We start from the raw sequence: 18,180 nt of genomic DNA, 5'->3' as shown, positions 1-18,180 counted from the left end.
CAGGACCCTATCCGTAAGCAAAGGCGCCAGCACCTGGGAAGTGAAGAAAAGCTCCTTGCGTACAAAACTGTGGACCTGCAAGTATCTGAATACATTCCTTCCCGGGAGCTGGAACTTCTCTAAAATCTCTTCTAGCCCTGCAAATCTATCGTCCAGAAACATTACCCTAAACTCTCCAACCCTTCTCTCTCCCATGCCCGGAACGTTTCATCTAGACCAGATGACACAAACCTATGGTTCCTGCAAATCAGTGGCAATAGCAACATAGAACCTAATTTAAAATGCTGCGTGAATTGATTCCAAGTTCTCAGAGGCTGTTACCACTGGGCTCAACAGGAATCTTACCGGTGAGAACGGGAGAGGAACAGTAACGAGAGCCCTTAGACTCAATCCTATTCAAGGAGCCTCCTCCATCCGCCCCAATATAAAACTCCGGATCCTTGAACCACCCCACACCTTTTCAATACTTGCCGCCCAGTAATAACACCAAAGATTAGGTAGTGGCAACCCCTCGATTGTCTATCCTTTTGCCAAATTGCCCTATGAACCCGAGGGTTTTACCCCCCCCCCCCCCCCCCAAACAAAGTTAGATATGAACTTATTGACCCTACCGAAAATAACTTTAGAAAGAAAGACTGGGAGTCATTGGAACAAAAACCTTGGTAGAATATTCATCTTCAGCATCTGAACTCTTCCCGCCAAGGTCAAAGGAAGGGCATCCCACCTCTTCCAATTAGTTTTCACCCCATCCACCAGAATACGAAAGTTAAGTTTATGGATCTTTGCCCAGTCATGGGACACCCGGATACCGGAAACTAGTCTTGGCCGGACGAAACAGCAGCCTCCCCAGTTCAGCTTCCCTCCCTGGGGGTTCACCAGAAGAAATTCACTCTTGCCCAAGTTCATCTTTATCCTGAAAAGGAACTAAACTTCCTGAGCACCTCCATTATCTCCCCCACATTAGAGAGAGGGCCCGTAATGTAGAATAACAAATCATCCGCATACTGAGACACCCTCGGCTCCCTCCCTCCCTGCCCTATCGCCCTCCACTTAGACTACCTCTGCGCAATGGCCAGCAGCTCAATTGCTAAGGCAAACAACAATGGGGATAGTGGACACCCTTGCCTTGTACCCATGTTCAGCTCAAAGTACCCCAGGCTCTGGGCATTGGTGCAGACACTTGGTGGAGGTCCTATGGAAAAGCCTAACCCAAGAAATAAATTTTGGCCCAAACACAAATCGCCCCATAATTTCGAAAGGTAGCCCCACTCAACCTGGTCAAATGTTTTTCCATGTCCATTGAGATAGTCACCTCTGGCTCAGTCACTGAGAAGTGCAACAGCACCACATTCAAGAGTCTCCTAATGTTGGCCGACACCTGCCGGCCCTTAACAAATCCTGTCCGACCGTCCAAAATTCACCCCCGACAAGCAGGGCTCCAAATGAGTTGCCAAAAGCTTAGTGTCAGCATTTAACAGAGAAATGGGTCGGAACAACCAACACTCTGCGGAATCCTTGTTCTTTTTCGCGATCAAGGAGATTGAAGCCTGCGGAAATGTGGGCGCACCCCCTGGGACAGAGAATCATTGAACATATCCCGCAGAAGTGGAACCAGCAGATCAGCAATGTCTTTATAAAATTCGATAGGGAATCCATCCAGACCCAATGCTTTATCCGTCTGCATACCATTCTTTTTTTTTTAATTTTTAAAAATAAATTCCAATTACCCAATTATTTTTTCCAATTAAGGGGCAATTTAGCGTGGCCAATCCACCTAGCCTGCACATCTTTGGGTTGTGGGGGTGAAACCCACGCAAACACGGGGAGAATGTGCAAACTCCACACGGACAGTGACCCAGGGCCGGGATTCGAACCTGGGTCCTCAGCGCCGTAAGCAGCAGTGCTAACCACTGCGCCACCGTGCTGCCCCGCTGCATACCATTCATGATCTCCGCCTATCCAATTGCCAGCTCCTGCTTTCTCTCCTCTTCCACCTCTGGGAAGGTTAACCTACTCAAAAATTGTAACATTGTCGAATCTTCCTCCAAAGGCGCAGACTTGTATAGACCCCTGTAAAAAGCCTGAAACACCTCATTGACCTTCTCTGGGGCAGAAACCAACCCGTCGCCCAAGTCCCTAACCTGAACTATCTCCCAGCAGGCAGCCTGGCACTTCAGCGGGTGAGCTAACAGATGGCTGGCCTTTTCCCACAGTGATAAAACGTCCCTCTTGAGTGACGAAGTTGGCCCACTGCCTTGCCCATTGACAACTCAAAATCTCTGTAATTTATTTCTCTCTGACAAAAGCTCTTATGGTGGAACAATTGCGTATTGGTGGTCCACATCCAGATAGAATTCACCAGTCTCTGTCACTCCACCCTCCCAGATTTATCCCTACGTGCCCCTAATAACCACCTTCAGTGCTTCCCAAAGTGTGAAGGGCGAGATCGCCTTGTTCTTATTGAAATGCGCATAATCCCCGATTGTGGAGGAAACTTGCTCGCAAAATCCCTTATCAGCTCTCAGCACCATGTCCAATCTCCACGGGTGTTAACCAAAGTCACAGGTGTGCCCGCAGACACTCCACTAACAATTAATACCTCCCTCCTGAGTCCACCACAATGTTACCCACAGTAAAAACAAAGCCATGTTCCCCCGTGTCCTAACATCAAAACTCAAGTGAACACTTGGCCCACCCATCCTTTCTGCAATCGTGTTTGATCCCTAATTCTCAAATGGGTCTCCTGTAGAAAAAAATCACATCAGCCTCAAAATGTTTCAGGTGGCCAAATACCCCAGACCTTTTAACTAGTCCATTTAACCCCCTTACATTCCATGTAACCAACCGCCGCCCGCCCCCGGTGAGGCAATCCAGTCGGGCCCCAACCAGCACCAGCTCCAAACCCACCCAAGATGGCCACCATCACCCCCATCAAGCCAGTTCAAAAACAAAGGAACCTGCACCATCAGCAAACTACCTCCCCCAACCCCAGCAAAACAAACAGAAAAAAACCTGAGCTTGTTACCTTAAGAAACAGAAGAACCCCCCCCACAAAGGTAATCCGCTCCAGCCATCTCCCCCACTCCGCTCCCATTAACTAGCTAAAATGCTAGCAGGGTGACCCCCACCTAGGGTAAAAATGAAAGTATTTCACAACATGGATCAACAAACAGCCTCCCAACTCATACTCAACTTTAATACCAAACATTATAAGAAGAAAACACAAAACCACACCCAAATCCCCATCCGCCCCCAGACAGTTTCAACAATAAATAACACCGCACCCTCTCTCACTATTGTAGCTTGCACTAGTAAGAGTAATTTTTGTTGTAGAAGTAGCTGCAGGAGTCCACTTGAGATGGGGACTCCATTCATTCTGATTCCAGGCTTAGTTGTCCAATTACATCACAACTAAGTGCCATTTATTTTTAAAATTTACTTACTATACTAAATTGTACTCCAAAGAAAATTGGGATTGAAGGCAGATCTTTGTCACTGGTGATATTTCAGATGTGTTTCTTATTGTCTTCATTTTTGTTCTTAAACAATGCCCTTTTTCCTTTACTAGGATATCGTATTGTACGGCAGACAAAGTACACGATAAGGTTTTTGCCTACATTGCTCAGAGCCAGTTAAATGAGACATTGGAATGCCATGCCTTCCTGTGTACAAAGAGAAAACTGGTGAGTGTTACGACTCCAGTTGATGCTATAACTGGTCGGGAAGATTCACAAATTGAGCCTTGGCTCAAAAGACCATCACTTAAAGTTTATTTTATTAAAACGTGGAGGAACTGAATCACAGGACCGTTAATTATGTTTAACAACAAGAGAAAAACCATTTATTAAACATGAAAAAGTTGGATTATGATACACTATTCCTTATTTGTCTCCCTTAGATTAACAATTACATACAGATTTTAAGATTTACATGGATTACAAAGTACAACTTCAAGCACACAGATTGGCTATGGTCAAATAAACACACTGTGCTCTGAATCATAGAATTTACAGTGCAGAAGGAGGCCATTCGGCCCTTTGAGTCTGCACCGCTCTTGGAAAGAGCACCCTACTTAAGCCCATACCTCCATCCTTTCCCCGTAACCCAGTAACCCCACCTAACCTAAGGGCAATTTAGAATGGCCAGTCCATCTAACCTGCACATCTTTGGACTGTGGGAGGAAACCGGAGCACCCGGAGGAAACCCACGCAGGCATGGGGAAAATGTACAGTCTCCGCACTGACAGTGACCCAAGCTGGGAATCGAACCTGGGACTCTGGAGCTGTGAAGCAACTATGCTAACCACTGTGCTACTATGCCGCCCAACTGTGCTACCGTGCCACCCACAAGTTACTGTCTACGGATTTCTCCTCCGAATCCAATCCCTCCCAGATGATTGTCACATGAGTTTTCAAACTTCACTGCCAAAAACACGCTTTACAATCTTCTCTCAGAATAACACTTTCCCGTGGTGGTTATTAGTGATGGGCAGGAGAGTTTTGTGAAGGGGAGGGGATAGTGAAGAGGACTGACAGAAGATCCAGCAGGATATAGATCGGTTAGAGACTTAGGCAGAGAAATGGCAGATGGAGTTTAACCCAAACAAGTGTGAGGTAATGCATTTTGGAAGGTCTGATACAGATGGGAAATGTACAGTAAACGGCAGAGCCCTTAGAAGTATTGACAGGCAGAGAGATCTGGGCGTATAGGTCTACAGATCACTGAAAAGGTAGTCAAGCAGGCATGCAGGATACATAAAAGATAGGAGCAGGAGGAGCCTTTTGGCCCTTCGAGCCTGCTCCGCCATTCGAAATGAAAATGAAAACCGCTTATTGTCACAAGTAGGCTTCAAATGAAGTTACTGTGAAAAGCCCCTAGTCGCCACATTCCGGCGCCTGTTCGGGGAGGCTGGTACGGGAATTGAACCGTGCTGCTGGCCTGCCTTGGTCTGCTTTCAAAGCCAGCGATTTAGCCCATTGTGCTAAACCAGCCCCATCACGATCCATTCATCACGATCATGGCTGATCATCCAACTCAATAGCCTGATCCTGCTTTCTCCCCATAGCTTTTCATCCCATTCTCCTCAAGTGCTATATCCAGCTGCCTCTTGAATATATTCAAAGTTTTAGCATCAACTACTTCCTGTGGCAATGAATTCCACAGGCTCACCACTCTGTTGAAGAAATGTCTCCTTATCTCTGTCCGAAATGGTTCACCGTGAATTCTCAGACTGTGACCCCTGGGGCGAAATTCTCCGTTAGCGGCGCAAAGTCCGCCGACCGGCGGCAAAAACGGCGCAAATCCCACCTGCATCACGCTGCCAAAAACGTCGCAAAGTCTCCGGCCCGGAATGGGCGAGCAGCGACGTGACGCTATCCGCGCTGGCTCACGTGGTTCACGCTGTGCGGCATCATACACGCCGCATGGCGTGACGGGTCATTAAGGACTCGCTGCTCCCCCCACCCGACCAGATGGCCGCCCGCCGCTCAGCCCCGAGGTTCCAGTCTTGTGACATTGAGGCGCTCCTGGACGCAGTGGAGCAGAGGAGGGACGCCCTGTATCCCGGGCACGGCCGCAGAGTTGCCCCACGCCACAGCCGGCGTCCACAGAGGCCGTCACCGCTGTGGCCCTGACACCACGGACAGGCACCCAGTGCCACAAGAAGCTGAACAACTTCGTCAGAGCAGCCAGGGTGAGCCTGCCCCCCCCCTGCCCAATATCCATATCCCCCATATCCCCCCTCCCCCATATCCCCCCTCCCCCGTATCCCCCATATCCCCCCTCCCCCATATCCCCCTCCCCCATATCCCCCTCCCCCATATCCCCCTCCCCCATATCCCCCCTCCCCCATATCCCCCCTCCCCCATATCCCCCCTCCCCCATATCCCCCCTCCCCCATATCCCCCTCCCCATATCCCCCCTCCCCCATATCCCCCGTATCCCCCATATCCCCCCTCCCCATATCCCCCCTCCCCCATATCCCCCCTCCCCCATATCCCCCCTCCCCCATATCCCCCCTCCCCCATATCCCCCCTCCCCCATATCCCCCCTCCCCCATATCCCCCCTCCCCCATATCCCCCCTCCCCCATATCCCCCCTCCCCCATATCCCCCTCCCCCATATCCCCCCTCCCGCATATCCCCCCTCCCGCATATCCCCCCTCCCGCATATCCCCCCTCCCGCATATCCCACCTCCCGCATATCCCACCTCCCGCATATCCCCCCTCCCGCATATCCCCCCTCCCGCATATCCCCCCTCCCGCATATCCCCCCTCCCCCATATCCCCCCTCCCCCATATCCCCCCTCCCCCATATCCCCCCTCCCCATATCCCCCCTCCCCCATATCCCCCCTCCCCCATATCCCCCCTCCCCCATATCCCCCCTCCCCCATATCCCCCCTCCCCCATATCCCCCCTCCCCCATATCCCCCCTCCCCCATATCCCCCCTCCCCCATATCCCCCCTCCCCCATATCCCCCCTCCCCCATATCCCCCCTCCCCCATATCCCCCCTCCCCCATATCCCCCTCCCCCATATCCCCCCTCCCCCATATCCCCCTCCCCATATCCCCCCTCCCCCATATCCCCCGTATCCCCCATATCCCCCCTCCCCATATCCCCCCTCCCCCATATCCCCCCTCCCCCATATCCCCCCTCCCCCATATCCCCCCTCCCCCATATCCCCCCTCCCCCATATCCCCCCTCCCCCATATCCCCCCTCCCCCATATCCCCCCTCCCCCATATCCCCCCTCCCCCATATCCCCCCTCCCCCATATCCCCCTCCCCCATATCCCCCCTCCCGCATATCCCCCCTCCCGCATATCCCCCCTCCCGCATATCCCCCCTCCCGCATATCCCCCCTCCCGCATATCCCCCCTCCCGCATATCCCCCCTCCCGCATATCCCCCCTCCCGCATATCCCCCCTCCCGCATATCCCCCCTCCCCCATATCCCCCCTCCCCCATATCCCCCCTCCCCCATATCCCCCCTCCCCCATATCCCCCCTCCCCCATATCCCCCCTCCCCCATATCCCCCCTCCCCCATATCCCCCCTCCCCCATATCCCCCCTCCCCCATATCCCCCCTCCCCCATATCCCCCCTCCCCCATATCCCCCCTCCCCCATATCCCCCCTCCCCCATATCCCCCCTCCCCCATATCCCCCCTCCCCCATATCCCCCCTCCCCCATATCCCCCCTCCCCCATATCCCCCCTCCCCCATATCCCCCCTCCCCCATATCCCCCCTCCCCCATATCCCCAAGTGAATCCAGCCCTAACCTTAACCTCAACAATACACGCGCAACCGATGGCGTGCATTCATATACCTGTCTAACACTGTTGCCTTTTACCCCTGCCACCACCCCCCCCCCACCCCCACAGGAGAAACGCGCACACAACACCAGGGAGCATGTGAGGACTGGAGGAGGCCCAGCTGATGAGAGGCCACTGACCGAACATGAGGGAAGGGCCCTGGAACTGGCTGGCGGACCTGAGGACCGGGAGGTTGCTGATGCAGAGGTCGGGGGCCCACCAGCAAGTGAGCCACCGACAGCCCGTCCCCATATCCCCCCCCCCGTCCCCATATCCCCCCCCCGTCCCCATATCCCCCCCCCCCCGTCCCCATATCCCCCCCCCCCCGTCCCCATATCCCCCCCCCCCCGTCCCCATATCCCCCCCCCGTCCCCATTACCCCCCCCCCGTCCCCATATCCCCCCCCCCCCGTCCCCATATCCCCCCCCCCCCCCGTCCCCATATCCCCCCCCCGTCCCCATTTTCCCCCCCCCCCGTCCCCATATCCCCCCCCGTCCCCATATCCCCCCCCCCGTCCCCATATCCCCCCCCCCCGTCCCCATATCCCCCCCCCGTCCCCATATCCCCCCCCCCGTCCCCATATCCCCCCCCCCACCCCCATATCCCCCCTCCCCCATATCCCCCCTACCCCATATCAACTGATCACTGCCTGCGTGTCTAACCATGCATGCTTCATTGTGTATCGCAGGAGCAAACGTCGAGGCACCCATCCCCGCAGATGCAGACCGCCCACATGATGCTCCTCCGAGACCACGGGGGACGGAGAGACCCTGACCCTCTGGCATACGACGCCCGCAGGATGCCCCTTGGGGACCTTTGGAGATGGAGAGACCCGGACCCTCTGGCATGCGACGCCCGCAGGATGCCCCTTGGAGACCACTGGAGATGGAGAGACCCGGACCCTCTGGCATGCGACGCCCGCACGATGTCCCTCGGAGACCACTGGAGATGGAGAGACCTGGAGCAACAGGGAGACGACGCCCCCGTCTCGTGCGGGTGCGACGACGCAGGCGTGTGCCACCCAGCGACGAGAGGGGCAGCCACAGGCCCCCGTCACAGCCGTGCCACGAAACCCCTACCCAGGACACCCCTACCCAGGACACCCCTACCCAGGACACCCCTACCCAGGACACCCCTACCCAGGAAACTGAAATACAGGACAGTGACACAGATTGGATGGGCGGAGACGAACTGCCACCCCAAAGCGCCATGGACTCCGAGTGGGACGATGCGCATGACACAATGCCACTGCTGTCACCAACACCCTCCACCATCGCAGAAACACTCACCTCGGTTGGGCACTTTAGTGATGAGGCGTCTGGTACACTCACTGGTGCGCACAACACAGCTGTCCCGGTACAGCAGGTGGAGGTAGGAGCAGCAGAGGGAACCGGGCTGTCGGAGGGCAGCCCAGCCCAAGCGAACATCTGCCGCCCAGGTGGATCCCAGATTCCTGGAGTTACCACACCCACCCATAGATCCGATGCAACCACCGAACCGGAGACGAGCGAAGAGGGTGACGGCCGGCTTGCGGCGGCTGCAGTCGCAGGTGGAGGAGTCCACCCGCGTCCAGGAGCTGGGAGTGGTGCCGGTCATGCGTGCCACCCAGGCTGACACCGCACGGGTGGCGTCCGCGGTGGAGGCAATGGGTGCGACGGTGTCAGACATTGGGAACGGTTTGCGAGGCCTGGGGCTTTCCGTGCAGGCGGCGTCTGTGGCCCAGGACATGGCTGCCCTCTCACAGGAGGCTATGAGCCAGCGCCAGCGATAGATGGCAGAGGCACTCAATGCCATGGCCCAGTCTCAACAGTCCATGGCCCAGTGTCTGCAGTCCATGGCCCAGTCTCTGCAGTCCATGGCCCAGTCTCAGCAGGCCATGGCCCAGTCTCAGCAGGCCATGGCCCAGTCTCAGCAGGCCATGGCCCAGTCTCAGCAGGCCATGGCCCAGTCTCAGCAGGCCATGGCCCAGTCTCAGCAGGCCATGGCCCAGTCTCAGCAGGCCATGGCCCAGTCCCAGCAGGCCATGGCCCAGTCCCAGCAGGCCATGGCCCAGTCCCAGCAGGCCATGGCCCAGTCTCAGCAGGCCATGGCCCAGTCTCAGCAGGCCATGGCCCAGTCTCAGCAGGCCATGGCCCAGTCTCAGCAGGCCATGGCCCAGTCTCAGCAGGCCATGGCCCAGTCTCAGCAGGCCATGGCCCAGTCTCAGCAGGCCATGGCCCAGTCTCAGCAGGCCATGGCCCAGTCTCAGCAGGCCATGGCCCAGTCTCAGCAGGCCATGGCCCAGTCTCAGCAGGCCATGGCCCAGTCTCAGCAGTCCATGGCCCAGTCTCAGCAGGCCATGGCCCAGTCTCAGCAGGCCATGGCCCAGTCTCAGCAGGCCATGGCCCAGTCTCAGCAGGCCATGGCCCAGTCTCAGCAGGCCATGGCCCAGTCTCAGCAGGCCATGGCCCAGTCTCAGCAGGCCATCGCTGAGGGCATCGGCGCCATTGCCCATGTGCGAGCCGGCATCGCACAGTCACAGACAGGGTTTTCCAATCCCCTGAGCTCCATGGCTGCAAACCTGCAGACCCCTGTCGATACCAGCACGGGCCTCCAGGACTGGCAGTGGCAGATGTCGGGGGGGCGTCGGATGGCCAGTCCGTTCGCATCCCCCACCCATGTAGAGGCCTGGGGGCCATCGGGCACCCCGAGGGAGGAGGAGGTCCCGGAACACCGCGACACCTCGGCCCCCCCCCCTTCCGTCCCAGGTGCATCAGGTGGGCAACGGGCAGGCCAGGCTGGCAGCTCGCCATCCCAGTCGCCCGGGCCACAGCCTGGTCCATCTAGGCCAGGACGCCCCAGGAAACGGCCGCCAAAGGGATCCCGTGTCAGAGGGCAGGAATCACAGGAGTCCACCTCCAGTTCTGCTGTACCGTCTGGGGAACCACGTAGACGTAGTCATAGGGTCCGTAAGGCCAAACAATTAGACACTGAGTAAGTTGGCACGGGTGCAGGGCACAGATGAGTTTTAGGGGCTAGGGCACGTGCATGAACTCCTTTCGTTATTAAAGTGAATGTTACACCTACAGAAGCTGCCTTTGTGCTCTGTCCGAAGCGTGCGGGGGTGTCATGTACGTTGAGCGCAAGTGTGTGTGTGAGGGGTTGTCTTACCTCAGCCCCAGGTGAGTCTGCCCCCTTCCCCCTGGGCCGCCATCAACATCCCCCGGGCACAGGACGGGACCGTGCGCTGCAGTGTCACAGCCGCATGCAGGGATGGTCCGGGTGGATGGTGGTACTGTGGCCATGGGTCAGACATAGTTCAACGATGTGGAGCCAGGAGCTCATCGCAGGGTGGGTTGTCATCATCCTCCATGGCCTGCAATAGACACGCGTCCACCGGCAACTGTGTGAGCCCGGCCGTTGTGCCGCAGGTGGATCGGCAATGGGGGGGTGGTGTGCATGTGGGGTGGGTGGGGTTGGGGAGGGGGGTGAGGGTGCTGGGTGGGTGGATGGGTGGGGGGTGTGGGTGGTCGGCTGTTGCCATGGTGTGCGGTCTGTGGCCATACTACCCGATTCCCACGCCCATCTAGTCAGTGAAGCGGGCGGCTATCAGCCTGTCCCGTGCCCGCTGGCCCAGCCGGTAACGGTGGACAGCCACCCGCCCGTGTCTAGCCCGTCTGCCCTGACCATTGCCCCCATCCCCCTCATCTTGGGAGGACTGCGCCTCTTCCTGCTGCTCCTCCTCTCCGCCCTCCTCTGCCTGCGGCACATCGCCCCTCTGCTGGGCTATATTGTGCAGGACGCAGCACACCACAATGATGCGGCCGACCCTATCTGACCGATACTGGAGGGTGCCCCCAGAGAGGTCCAGGCACCTGAAATGCATCTTCAGCACGCCAAAGCACCTCTCTATCACTCCCCTTGTCGCTACATGGGCATCATTGTAGCGGTTCTCCGCCTCATTGCGTGGCCTCCGTATAGGCGTCATCAGCCACGATCGCAATGGGTAGCCCCTGTCGCCCAGCAACCAGCCCCTCAGCCGGGGATGGCGTCCCTCGTACATGCCGGTGATGTATGACCGTGACAACACGTATGAGCCGTGTACACTGCCCGGGTAACGGGCGCAGATGTGCATGATCATCATGCGGTGGTCGCAGACCACCTGTATGTTCATCGAATAGGTCCCCTTCCTATTGGTGAACACGGCCCTGTTATCTGCAGGTGGCTGCACGGCGACGTGCATCCCATCAATCGCGCCCTGGACCAGGGGAAACCCGGCCACGGCAGAGAGGCCCACAGCCCGGGCATCTTGGCTGGCCTGGTCCACAGGGAAGCGGATGTAGCGGTGCGCCATGGCATAAAGGGCGTCTGTCACTGCCCGGATGCACCGGTGCACCAATGTCTGCGATATGCCGGACAGGTCCCCACTCGGTGCCTGGAATGACCCCGTTGCATAAAGGTTCAGGGCCACCGTAACCTTGACGGACACGGGGAGAGGGTGTCCCCCGCCAGTGCCACGCGGTGACAGGTGTGCCAGCAGGTGGCAGATGTGTGCCACGGTTTCCCGGCTCATCCGGAGTCTCCTCCTGCATTCTCGGTCCATGAGGTCCTGATATGACTGCCAGGGCCGGTACACACGGGACGCCCTCGGGTGCCTCCGTTGCCGTGGGGCCGCGACGTCCTCCTCCCCCTCCTCATCCTGTCGGTCAGGTGTCCCTCCAGCCTGGTCGGCTGCCGCCTGCCCCTCTGCGGCAGCCTGCGCCGCCTCTCTGGCACGCTCCTCCTCCTCCTCATCCAGGGCAACATGGACATTAGCGGCTGCCGCCACGGCGGCCAACATCGCTGGCTGATCGGAAAACATGACGGCCTGGTGGAACGTCATGTCGGCATGTCATCATTGCCCATACCCCCTCCTCCTCCCAGCCAGGTGGCATGGACCGCATGGGTCCGACTATTGGAGGCTGGCACCTGGCCAGGCGGACCAACTCACTTGCACCCCCCCCCCCCCCCCCCCCCCCCCCCCACCCACGTCCCTCCCCGGCACGGACCCCGTCCCCCCATCCCCCTCCCCGGCACGGACCCCATCCTCCTCCCCGGCACGGATCCCATCCCCCTCCCCGGCACGGACCCCATCCCCCTCCCCGGCACGGACCCCATCCCCCTCCCTGGCACTCACCCCCCCCTCTCTTCCTCCCTGGCACTCACCCCCCCTCTCTTCCTCCCTGGCACTCACCCCCCCTCTCTTCCTCCCTGGCACTCACCCCCCCTCCCGGCACTCCCCCGGAGCCCAGCCCACTCTAGACCACCCCCCCGCCGCGCGCGCGCACACAAAACCCTACACACACCTCTCCCCCACACATTCAGACTGCGGCCACGCCATCGCCTCTCCAGCGGCCAACCCCCCAGGCCGTCACCCACCTCCACGCTGGTCGGCGTATACCTTGAGCACTGGTTGACGCCGATTGAAAGGTGGTTTGATTTACGCCGACGTGACCCGTCATCACGTCGGCGGGACTTCGGCCCATCCGGACGGGAGGATATCGGCAGCCCCAAAATCCATTGCCTTGCGCCCACCCGTGCCATTCTCCGATGTGTGCGGCGCCATTGACGCCCCGCCGACTTTTCTCCCTTCGGAGACTTCGGCGGGGGCGGAATTCACGGCGACCGACCCCGCTGGGGGGTCGGAGAATCTCACCCCTGGTTCTGGACACACCCATCATTGGTGACATCTTCCCTGCATCTATCCTGCCTAGTCCTTTTAGTATTTTCTAAGTCTGAATGAGATCCCCCCTCATTCTTCTGAACTCCAGCGAGAACAATCCCAACCTAGTCAATCTCTCCTCATATGACAGTCCCGCAATCCCTGGAATCAGTCTGGTAAACCTTCGTCCCTGCCCCCGTAAGAGTAAGTAAGAACATCCTTCCTCAGAGAAGGAGACCAAAACTGCACACAATACTCCAGGTGTGGCCTCGCCATGGTCATGTGGAGCAACTGCTTCTATACTCGAAAACACTTTCAATGAAGGCCATTAGCCTTCTTTACCACCTGCTGCACCTGCATGCTTACCTTCAGCGAATGGTGCATAAGGACATCCAGGTCCCGCTGCACACTCACCTCTCCTAATTTACATGCTTTTCCCCATCGGTCGGGGCATTGAGTTTAAAAATTGGCAAGTTATGCTACAGCTATCCCGGCCCTGGGTCACTGTCCGTGTGGAGTTTGCACATTCTCCCCGTGTCTGCGTGGGTTTCACCCCCACAACCCAAAAATGTGCAGGTTAGCTGGATTGGCCATGCTAAATTGCCTCTTAATTGGAATAAAAAATAATTGGGTACTCTAAATTTATTATGCTGCAGCTGTACAGAATCTTAGTTAGGCCATATTTGGAATATTGCGTACAATTCTGGTCGCCACACTACCAACAGGGTGTAGATGCTTTGGAGAGGGTACAAAATGAGGTTTACACTCGGCTAAATCGCTGGCTTTTAAAGCAGACCAAGGCAGGCCAGCAGCACGGTTCGATTCCCGTACCAGCCTCCCCGAACAGGCGCCGGAATGTGGCGACTAGGGGCTTTTCACAGTAACTTCATTGAAGCCTACTTGTGACAATAAGCGATTTTCATTTCATTCATTCATTTGCCTGGAAGGTATTCACTATGAGGAGTGGCCGGATAAACCTGGATTGTTTTCACTGGAACGATAGATCTTGAGATGCGACCTGAGTTTTACAAAATTATGAGGGGCATGGACAGAGTGGAGAGTCTGATGCTTTTTCCCCAGGTTAGAAAGGTCAACTGGAATGTGGATTTTTTAAAATATAAATTTAGAGTACCCAATAATTTTTTTTTTTCTCAATTAAGGGGCAATTTAGTGTGGCCAATCCACCTAACCTGCACATCTTTGGGTTATGGGGGTGAAACCCAGATATGGGGAGAATGTGCAAACTTCACATGGACACCCAGGGCCGGGATACAAGGGATGTGGATTTAAGGTGCATGGGGGAAAGCTTTGAGGAGATGTGCGAGGCACGATTTTTTTACACTGAGGGTGGTGAGTGCCTGGAACGCGCTGCCGGGGTCGATGGTGGAAGCAGATACGATAGCGGCATTTAAGAGGCATCTTGATGAATACATGAATAGGATGGGAATAGAGGGATACGGACCCTGGAAGTGCAGAAGGTTTTAGTTTAGACAGGCATTGTAATCGGCGCATGCTTTTGAGGGCCAAAAGGCCAGTCCCTGTGCTGTAACTTTCTTTGTTCTTTGCATTCCAAAATCCAGTCCAGGTTTTGAAATTACTCTTTTAACCAAAGCTTCCTCTCCACTTTTAACAGCGAACACAGTCCATAATTTTACACCAGCCCCTTTAGCATTTTTTGTCTTGACTGCTGGACAAACTGTTCACAATTGCTTTAACTCTTAATTTCCCAGACACTAATAAAATGGCATCAAACATTTCATTTACCTCTGAAGTCTGCCGTCTCACTTTAAATCTGGTTCCTGCAATTGTCTCTTTATCTCAGAACACTTTGTTTACTCTTCCTTGAATTCTTCTGAACAATAACTTGGTCTCTGTTCTCTTAACCTCAGTGGTATTAAACATTCCTTCTGCCCCAGTTTCCTGGTTTTCTGTAGGAAACTTGCATCTTTGCAACGCCCTTCTCTTGCCCAGCTTTTCCTGGCAGAGCAGAGCTGTTCACTCCCCTATATCATGTCTCCAACTGCTCTGGTTTCCAATTAAAACGAAAAACAAAGGAAACCTTTCCCTCTTGTAAGTGGCTTCCTGTTGCTAAGCAACAGCTTACTTCTAAGCACAACGGAATTACAGTTGGAACTGAAACAACCCCCACACATACAAACACCTTTGTCCAGCATAAATCTAACCCTGTAGGTTTTACCCTTCCAGGCACAGAAACATTAAAATAAATCCACTTAAAACTATACCTTACTGCTGATGTTTACTAATACAAATATAAATCCCTTAAAACTACCTTTGTCTTCCTTACAATAAGAGTTTGTGTTGATTGCTTCACACTACAGTACTCCTGTTTCTAAGCATTTGCATCATTCACACCCCATCTTTAGTGTGTAGGCAAACCGAGACAGTCGCCCAACAGTTTTTGCCCTATTGTTGCTTTAAGGGATTACCAAAAGAACCCAAACACCAGAAGCTCCGGTTCCAAACAGCTAAGATTAATGGTGATGAGAAAAATGTTTGAAATCTTTTTTTCTATAAACTCCGGAGAAGCTTTTTTCCTAAAAAACAATTACCTGAATAGTGTGGCATATTTCACAAGATCATAATATTATCATCAATGGGATCCTTGTGATAAGATCAGGATTTAGAAATGCCTGCAAATGGGGCCAGCAAGCACTGAGGAGGTTTGGAAGCAGTCCACTGTTTGTTGGAGAGTCCACTGCCTCCATTGTTGGAGAATTGTTACGGATGACTGGTCAGCCCTCAACAATAGCTAAGATACTGAACCAACCATGTAACTTATTTTTAAGTTTAAAGACCTTGTAGAAAGATTGATTATTTCCGGGAGCTGGGGATGTATCTGCACTGGAGGCCGTGGCTGTGTTAGTACCTGTTCTGCCCTCTTGAGTCAAAGATTTCAGGTGTGGGCAGCACGATAGCACTGTGGCTTCACAGCACCAGGGTCCCAGATTTGATTTCCCGCTGGGTCACTGTTTGTGTGGAGTCTGCATGTTCTCCCCGTGTCTGCGTGTGTTTCCTCCGGGTGCTCCGGTTTCCTCCCACAGTCCAAAGACGTGCAGGTTAGGTGGATTGGCCATGATAAATTGCCCTGAGTGACCAAAAATGTTAGGAGGGGTTATTGGGTTACGGGGATAGGGTGGAAATGAGGGCTTAAGTGGGTCGGTGCATACTCGATGGGCCGAATGGCCTCCTTCTGCACTGTATGTTCTATGTTCAAGTGCCTCTTCGGGACTTGAGCACAAATGGCTGGCACTTAATACAGTATCAAGGGAGTGTTGCCCTGGCAGAGGTGCTGCCTTTCGGATAAGATATTAACTGCAACGCCATCTGCTTGGGTGGATGTAAACGATTCCATGGCTCTATTTTGAAGAAGAGCAAGTGAGTAATCCCCAGTGCCCTGGCCAATATTTATCCTTCAAACAACATCACAGATTATCTGGTCATTATAGCATTGCTGTTTGCTGTGTGCATATTGGCTGTCAGGTTACAACAGTGACTCTTTCTCTTCATGTACCATGCTCTAAGAGATTTGGCAACGATGGGCATCCATTTTGATGTATGTTGGCTGATGATTATGCTTGTGAAAGAACTGTAGTGTGGCTGGCAAGGAAACTGTCCAGCTCTGGCTGTCTGCCATATGGAATATTGGAAGGATTTACAGGTTGATAATCAATCTGTTTGACCACATTATGGACGTCACTTCCACGGCCATCCAGTCCTGAGGTGGGACTCGAACCTGGAGCTTCTGGCTCAGGTTCAGGGATGCTACCCACTGCACCACAAGACTTCTACATAATAATTACTAACCTTTTATTAAAAAAAAATAACAACTTTGACTGTAAAACACTTGAGATGTCCGGTGGTCATGAAGTGCTATATAAATGCAAATATTCCTTTCAAGGCATAAACTTGAAACATTAGCCTGTCTTTTTTTATTTACCTCTTATGAGGCAATCAAGCTTCCTGAGTATGTTCACTTTTCATCTTCTCGTCTCTAACTTCTTAAAATATAAACCTGACACAATTTTACAAATAAAAACATGTTTTTTTTTGTTTTGCGCATCTAATTTTGGCAGTCGTTAATTACATGTTTAATGGATTTTCCCATTTTGCAAAAAAGTGTATTGGAACTTGATCTATGATTCCAGCTCCTGTTTGGTTTGAGCTTGTCAGAAAGGAACAGCGCTAAATTTAAATAATAAATTTGTCCGTTGTAAGTTAACTAATCCATTATTTTAAACCTGCAGAAAAGCTGTGCTCTAATTCAAAAGCCCGAAGATATGGAGCCGATTTCTCCAAACATTCACTGGTCTTGGTTAGAAATGCCATTTGCCCCAAATGTTGTAACTTTTGTGCTCTCTTCCTAGGCTCAAGCAGTAACGCTAACAGTGGCTCAGGCTTTCAAAATAGCTTTTGAGTTCTGGCAAGCTGCCAAAGAAGGTGGGTTACTGTGTTGCCAATTAATTGCTGTGACTGGGTCATCACTGTTAAATAGACTATTTTTGGTTTTGCGATTAAACCGCTCCAGACTTACCACAAAATTGTTTGTTTAAAAAACCCGCCTAAACTAAACTTTTGACCTTGCGAGGTTTGCTTTGATATCAATATCTTAATCATACTGAATATTACAGACAAAACCAACTTGAAATGTGGAAAAAGTTGAGAAATCTAATACTCTATATTAAATTGAAATCTAATACTGTATATTAAATCCAGCAGAATTACTGTTCCAGTGTATAATGGATTCTCGCAATTTCCCTATTTCAGATTATTTGATTAACTGGCCTATAGTTTCCAGCATTAAGTCTCCCTTCTTTCTTGGAGAGCAGGAAAAATATTCAGACCTAAAGGCTGGAACGTCTCCAGGACCAGATGACCTACATCCTTGGATCTTTAAAGAAGCGACTGTAGAGAAAGTGGTGGCATTGATTATAATCTTCCAAAATCCCACACACCTTCATTCAAAAAAAGAAAGGAGACAGAAAGCAACAAACTAGGAAACTATCGGCCAGTTAGCCGATGGGACTTGAATAGGGAATAGATAGGGAAAATGGAGTGAGAGGAGCCAGTGCTGCAGGGATCGAAGAGGGGGGTGAAGGAGTGTGTGTGTGTCTGAGTGGGTGCTCCCATTAGAAATAACAAAAAGGTAAGACTCGAAAGTATTTACTGAA

At 53.7% G+C, this 18,180-nt stretch overlaps 1 protein-coding gene across 1 annotated transcript in view; it reads left to right on the top strand.

Annotated features, from left to right (window-relative positions):
- ldlrap1b (low density lipoprotein receptor adaptor protein 1b) overlaps positions 1–18,180 on the top strand; it is a 72,008-nt gene that overhangs the window by 31,788 nt on the left and 22,040 nt on the right. Inside the window, exons 4-5 of the mRNA XM_072501098.1 lie at positions 3,569–3,683; positions 17,377–17,449. Of these exons, the coding sequence (XP_072357199.1) occupies positions 3,569–3,683; positions 17,377–17,449 (188 nt within the window). The remainder of the gene's footprint in view (positions 1–3,568; positions 3,684–17,376; positions 17,450–18,180) is intronic.

Source organism: Scyliorhinus torazame, chromosome 1 (assembly GCF_047496885.1).
Source record: "Scyliorhinus torazame isolate Kashiwa2021f chromosome 1, sScyTor2.1, whole genome shotgun sequence".
NCBI classification, from domain to species: domain Eukaryota; kingdom Metazoa; phylum Chordata; class Chondrichthyes; order Carcharhiniformes; family Scyliorhinidae; genus Scyliorhinus; species Scyliorhinus torazame.
Note: the sequence above shows the minus strand (reverse complement) of the source record. Positions and strands in the feature narration are given on the sequence as shown.